At 39.2% G+C, this 6,561-nt stretch overlaps 2 protein-coding genes across 3 annotated transcripts; one reads left to right on the top strand and one right to left on the bottom strand.

The window, feature by feature from the left end:
• On the top strand, positions 572–5,889 carry LOC104760889 (protein GAMETE EXPRESSED 2-like). Of its 2 annotated transcripts, XM_019239974.1 has the most exons (18): positions 572–743; positions 827–1,153; positions 1,239–1,583; positions 1,675–2,004; positions 2,095–2,301; positions 2,403–2,458; positions 2,538–2,661; positions 2,785–3,093; positions 3,169–3,293; positions 3,405–3,622; positions 3,716–3,734; positions 3,822–3,943; positions 4,029–4,258; positions 4,346–4,584; positions 4,663–4,819; positions 5,130–5,275; positions 5,356–5,450; positions 5,530–5,889. In XM_019239974.1, exons 1-18 carry the CDS (start codon positions 662–664, stop codon positions 5,621–5,623), a joined length of 3,225 nt encoding a protein of 1,074 aa, XP_019095519.1. In that variant the 5' UTR covers positions 572–661; the 3' UTR covers positions 5,624–5,889. The 2 variants fall into 2 exon arrangements, with proteins under 2 accessions (XP_019095519.1, XP_010482188.1); XM_010483886.2 differs by having other exon boundaries at positions 3,716–3,943.
• LOC109130476 (agamous-like MADS-box protein AGL97) lies at positions 5,995–6,561 on the bottom strand (the record flags this gene model as incomplete). Its single annotated transcript, XM_019240054.1, has 1 exon — positions 5,995–6,561. A coding segment is annotated over one exon (567 nt), but the record flags the coding sequence as incomplete, so codon positions are not given.

Raw genomic sequence — 6,561 nt, 5'->3', positions numbered from 1 at the left:
CAATGGTCGTAGCTAGCACAAGTCAGCAGCGAACCTTGTTATGCAAACGGACTCACAAAAGTGGTGATAGAGGCTGAAGTCATTACTCGCCCCTTCAAACCATAATAAAAAATGTGGTTAGGTTTCTGGATTGGTTTGGGTTTTACTGTTATAGTTTCTTGGCCTGAATCTGAACCTAAATAAATGCTAGTGCAAAACAAACGTTCTGTGTGGTGGTTAGTAGTACTGTTGATTATAGATTAGATCAGATTATGTATATATAAACAAATGTTCATCATACAACCAAATTTTAGGTTACATATAATAATATTGTATTACCTCTGGTTTATATGTAAACTGAGTTGCAGTTGCAGTGTGTAGTTGATTAATCTTGTTAACGTTGTTGTCACTTGACAGTAGTTGACAATGAAGATCAGTTAAAAGATTATTATTATTATACAGAGTTCGGAATGTGAGAACCAACTGATAAATCAAACGGTTAACATTTCACTAATGACACGTGTTACTTTTGCATCCGTCGATTAAAAGCCAAAATGATTTCCCAACAAAAAAAAAAAAAACAGAGTAATTAAAAAACCCAAAAAAAATAATCAGAGCAGTTGGCGCTTTCTTCCCCCAAAGAAAACATCAAATCGATGATACAGTTTCTCTCATGTAATCAATGGCTATCAAACTGTTAACTCTCTTCTTCTTCTTCTTCTTCTTCTTCTTCTTCAATGCGATCTCAATTTCCCAATCCGCAGGTTTGTTTCTGTTTTTCTCTTCACTATCATTAATTTTACTCGTCAGGGTTTTGAATTTTAGAGTGTTTTCTCTTTTACCGTAGATGAAGAATCTGGGGGGCTCCCTAAATTTACATTCAGTTGGTCGGAGGATAAGAGCAAGTTCAAATCTGGTGAAATCGCTGCGATTTCGATCAAAGTTCTCGGGGATTTCGCCTCGTTAGGTCAGAGAGCGTTTAAGCCCACAGTGACTGTAAACGGCAGAATCGGCAACAGTTCGTACATTTCTGGGGTTTCGCTAGATCTCGGCGAAGATATTGGAAATTGGAAGATTTATTTTACTCCAATCATGGTTGGGATCTTCAACATCGTTATAGACGAAGACAATTTCAAAGTTCTCGATTCGTCCCTCCATTTCCAAGTCGAAGCAGGTTTCTTTGATGTTCCTCAATTTTGGATTAACCCCTGTATAGTCAGAGAGATTTTAGTAATAAATTATTGAAACTTGTTGTGAAGGGATGATGTACCCATCGGTATGTGTTGTGTCTTGGCTGGGTCTTAGGAACGTGTTTGAAGCCGGGATGAATGCATCGGTTTTGATTCTTCCCAAAGATGCGTTTGGGAATAACATTTCGTATTCCGGGAAGGTGATTGAGTTTCAGGGGTTTTCTTTGTCTCTTCTCTATGAGAATGGTTCATTTGCTACTAATAGTAATCTTGATCTCTCACACGTTACATGGATTGAATCTGGCTATATCTCCATTGAGTTTCTTCTTGTGAGTTCTGGAAAGTTCTCGTTGCTTGTTGAGAAGGAGAGCCAAACATTGACTGGTGGTCCATTACCACTTGAGGTGAATTCAGGTGATGATAACTGAGTTTTGTTTCCATTAACTTTGTTTGTTTCTCATGTGGCATTTTTAAGATGAGCCATGTTTGTTGTTTTCTTGAGCAGGACCTTTGGATGTTTCCAATTGTGTGAGTTTATGGAAGTCAGAGCTAAACACATGGCAGATATTTTCTAAAATGGACATCTTTTTACACCAGAGAGATCGATTTGGAAACCTCGTTTCTGGTTTTTACGAATTCGGTGCTGATGTGGTGGAAAAAGAGACCGGTTTGTCCATACCGGTATCAGATTTCCAGTTTATGTATGTAGAGCCGGGGATTCAGTTGATGTCTTTTAGCCTGTTTGAACCAGGAAATTTCTTGCTTACTCTTTCTGATATGAAGCATCACAATAAGAGCATCTCTGGTATGCCATATGCGTATACAGTATATATAGGTCAGTGTTTGCCTAAATGGTGTATGATGTTTGCTTTAATTTTTGGTGAATGTTCTCTGCAGTAGTCCTCTTATTTTTTTTTCTTGACAGGTTATTGTGATGGATCAAGAAGTATAGTAAATGGTTCAGGGATCAATGCTTCTATTGCTGGGGAGTCTCTTCGCTTCTCTATTTACTTGAAAGATGCTTATGGTTACCCCTCGTCAGTCCAAGTGGATAGACTTCAGGTCAGAATCCTACTAGAGTCTGATTCCTCATTTATTCTGCCAACCATACAGCCAAGAGAGACCCTCAACGGTACTATTTCTTACTTTCCTTATTGGATGGTATCTTCACTTGTGGCTTATATCAATTGGCAAATGATTTTTTTATTTTAATTGGCAAATGATTTTTTACAGGGACTGGATCAACTTACCAAACTGCTACCCCCTTGTATGAGAAACATGGCAGAAGAGTAAGAAGAAGACTATCTGCATATATGCTTATGCATACCTGATTAGGCCTAGAGACTTAAGGGAATTTATTACTTGCAGACTCAAGCGAGTATTTTTGACGTAACTTATACTCCAAAGAGGAGTGGAATCTGTAAAATTCTTATATCATCTGGAAACATAGTCCTCAATGGAGGCCAGCCTTTCATCAAGGAAGTATATGCAGGTATCATGCTCCTTACCCGAATCTAGACAACTAGATATTTCCATGTTTAGATAGTGTCTAGTAAATTGGAAAATTCCCATTCTCCTTGTTTATGAGCACCACACTCACTCTTGCTTTTCTCAGGTGAAGTTAATGTGGCGGCGTGTAGTGTGACCCAATTCAATGGAAAAGTGCCAAAGCAAATCAAGAATGAAATTGTGGTGTTGCTCTTGGACGGCTTCTACAATCCTGTACCCTCACAACCATCCCGTTTGAAGTTGGAGATCACCTCAGCTAATACATCAAGTTTCACTACATGGGAATTTGTAGATAATAATGATGGGACCTATACTGGTAGTTACCTGGCCATGGAGGTGGGTACTTACCACATGTGCGTTTCCGTTGACAATAAACATATCCAACCTTGCCCCTTTGAAGTAAATGTGTACAGCAGTAAGTCCATTACTTTTCTTCTTTCACACCATGATTCTTAATTTGCTTGTTTTTGAGATTCTGCCATGATTTTAGATGGATACTTTCCAAGAGCCTATGATGATCCAGTCAGTGTATGGGAAGATGAGTCAATATCTTTTAAACCACTGGAAAACGACTATTTTGCTGGCGGCAATGCGAGCATGCTCGGTTTCTCACAAGTGAGGATCGAAAGTTGCTTTACTTCTATGTTTTGCAGATAGTTAAATCATCTGACAGTAGCAAAATCTTTGTCTGTAAACTGTTGTTTTCTATTTGTTTTTGGATGTTAGCCAGGTCATGGTTCTCTTCTGAGAGATGGAAACGTGCTTAGATACACGCCAATCAAGGACTTTTCAGGAAACGACTCCTTTCCTTATACAATAGCTGATATAAATGGAAACTTAGCCGCAGCTACAGTCTACATCTCTGTTCTTACTGCTCCTCCTCAGTTTGTCTCATTTTCCGGCGGATTACAAGCAACTGAAGATCTTATTAGTCCGAGATATGGGCAAGCATTCTTCGTCTTTTCTTGCTTACATTAGTTTATCTTACTAATACTCCACTGCAGCTATAGTTATGCTGTTCTTGAATGTTATTACAGTGGCTTCTCTGGGTTGCAGGTAAGCTACTCAGACCTGTCAGAGAACATTTCAGTAACAGTACAAGCACTTTCGGGATCGGTCATTCTATCTCCAATGCTGATGCAGTTTAGACTGCCTTCAAGTGGAAGACTCTCAGTTAGCAATGGAGGTGAAAATGGAAGGCTCTTAATCTTAGAAGGACAAATAGGAGTTATCAATCCTGCACTTCAGTCTATTCAATATCTCGGGTATGCATATATGGAATCACAGGTAGTTAATACTAGAGTTTCAGATGTCACTCTCATTTTTATTCTTTGGTCTTGTCTGCCTCAGAAATGAGAATTTTGCTGGTGTTGATTCTCTTCGGCTGTCCACAAAGAACAAGAACGGGATCAATCATCTGGATGTTCCAGTTTTCGTTGAACCCGTAAATGATCCGCCGTTTATTACCGTTCCTCAATATATAACGCTGGAGAGTAACGGGAGTGAATCACTCATCTTTCACCCGGAAAGAGACAAGTTCAACTTTTCAGCTGGAGATCCAGATCTTGTTCATTTCCCCGGTAATGCTAACAGTTTACAATACACTCTTGATCACTTTCAAGCTAGTAACACATTTCTCTTTTTGACTGATGAAAGCAAAATTTCAGGTGGTGATTCTCAATTTTTAGTAACGTTTTCTGTGGAAGTCAGTGACGGGTTTCTGCTGACAAACTTACCATCGGAGCTTATAAACTCAACAGAGCTGAAGTTCAAAAACATGTTCCAATGGCAGCCGATTCAGACATACGCCGCCATCTCTAAACATGTGAATGTCAAAGCCAGTGGGATGAGGTTTCGCGGAACTATAAAGCAATGCAACGACCTCATGCAACAGCTTCTTCATCACGTAAAGTCGAATCATCTATCTTTCAATTAGATGTGTTTGGTTTCTCATGTGTACATGACCACCATGAATCCTGTGTAGGGAGGGGAGAATGGTGCGGTTTTGACCCTAAAACTGAGTGACATGGGGAACTACGGGTGCTACCTTGACTGTACCGAGAGAATTTCACAGCCTTTACACGCAGAGGCTCACGTAAACCTCATCAGAAAGAGACCATTGAGTTCTCTTACAGCTCACGGTACGTGAATGATATACTTTGTGTGGTTTCAATTCGGTTTGGTTTACTCGGTTATTGTGAAATTATAACGAACAGAAGTTTGGTTAGTTCCACTTCGATTTGGTCTTGGATTTGGTTTTTTGTTACTCGATCTCAAATGATTCGGCTCTGACGTGTTTGGTGTTGTTTAGTCTAAATCGGTTTAGTTTTATTCATTGTAGTAAAATGAAGAGTAGTAAAATGTTTTCTTCACAGTTCGGTTTAGTTTTCGTTGCCCACCTCTAAGAATTCCTTGGGTTCGACTTTTAATATCTATGTCACTTGGTAGCAGTTCTAGGATCTATGATTGTGATGGAGTCGCTCGTGGTATTCACTCTCGCTACTGTGCTTCTGTTCTTCACCTGCAAATGCGCGTTTCTTCTGGTACACGAGAGAAGAAGAGAACATTGTGCCCACAAGAGTTTACAGCAACCAACAGTAAACAAAAACAACTCAATCTCTCTTGTGTTTTCTTACAACCATTTGTGTCCATATTTAAACCGATCTTCTCTGAACAGGACAATGCCGACTTTTTAAACGACAATGTTGTTTCAACAAGAACATTCGCTGGTTGTCTCCCGGAAAATATGTGGAACGGCCATCATCCTCAGAGGTATATATAATTGGGGAAATCGTATACTTGTTATAATTAATCTCCCTTTTTACATAGTGTTTTGTTTGTTGGTATATAGAGACGTCGCTGAAACTTCCAGCAGGCAGAATAAGCAGTTGTCACCAGATATTAACAGTTTTATGCCGTTCGAGGTAGAGAATGGTAGAAGTTGATGAAACGGAGCTATCACAATTCACAATTACAAACAATCAAGAAATCTCATGGAATGGGCAAAAGAAATGCATTAACAAGAAAACCAGAGAATTGCTACGAAGACACAGTCATGCTTCTTCTTGTAAATGCTCATTAACTGATTCTATAGAATTTACTTTTTGGTTAGCTACCAATGCAAAGTCATTAGTATCAGATAAGATAAACAAGTTGATTTGTAATTCCTATTTTGATCAGAGAAGATTAATGAAAAAAAAAATGATTTTGAAATAAACCACAAATACAACACAAAACATATATAGAAACAAAAACACAAACTATACAGTGTTACATAATAAACCAAACTGAAGCTCAAAGTTTGAGTTGGATCAATTTAGCTGATATATGGAAAACACTGATCGAGGTTCAAACCAATCTCCTCATGAGTATACCAATTATCAAGGGAGCTTTCAAAATTAGTATCGAAATCAATGAGTTGATCAATATCCAGCTCTTGATCGAAATCCAAGTCAGTAAAAGAGTTGTTGTTGTCCGTAACGCAGAAGCTTTCACAAAGCGGGAGGATCTGATCTTGTTCTTCAGTGATGCCGTCTAAGATAAAACCGCTCTTATCGTTGTTCTTCAGGTCCTCGTGATCATCATTAACGAAAGCTTGATTATTATTAACGAAAGAGGCTTCCTCCGCACGCAATTCCTTGAGATTACCCAACAACGTCCACATGGAATCAATCGCGTCACTAATCTCTCGCGGATTCTCCGATCTGATAAGCCTCTCGTTGTTCCACCAAAACCCTAACCCTAGATCCTTACGAGTCAAACAGATACCAACGTCCTCCCTCATCGCTTTGTCATCCTCGGGATTAGGAACAGGAACAGGACGTTGTCCCGAGAGAAAAGCAGAGACAACGCCATCGACGGAGGAGTGGCCGAAGGAGTAGAA

The sequence above is a fragment of the Camelina sativa genome, chromosome 18, assembly GCF_000633955.1.
Source record: "Camelina sativa cultivar DH55 chromosome 18, Cs, whole genome shotgun sequence".
In the NCBI taxonomy this organism is placed as follows: Eukaryota; Viridiplantae; Streptophyta; class Magnoliopsida; order Brassicales; family Brassicaceae; genus Camelina; species Camelina sativa.
The sequence above is the reverse complement of the archived record's forward strand: the minus strand, read 5'-3'. Positions and strand labels throughout refer to the sequence as shown.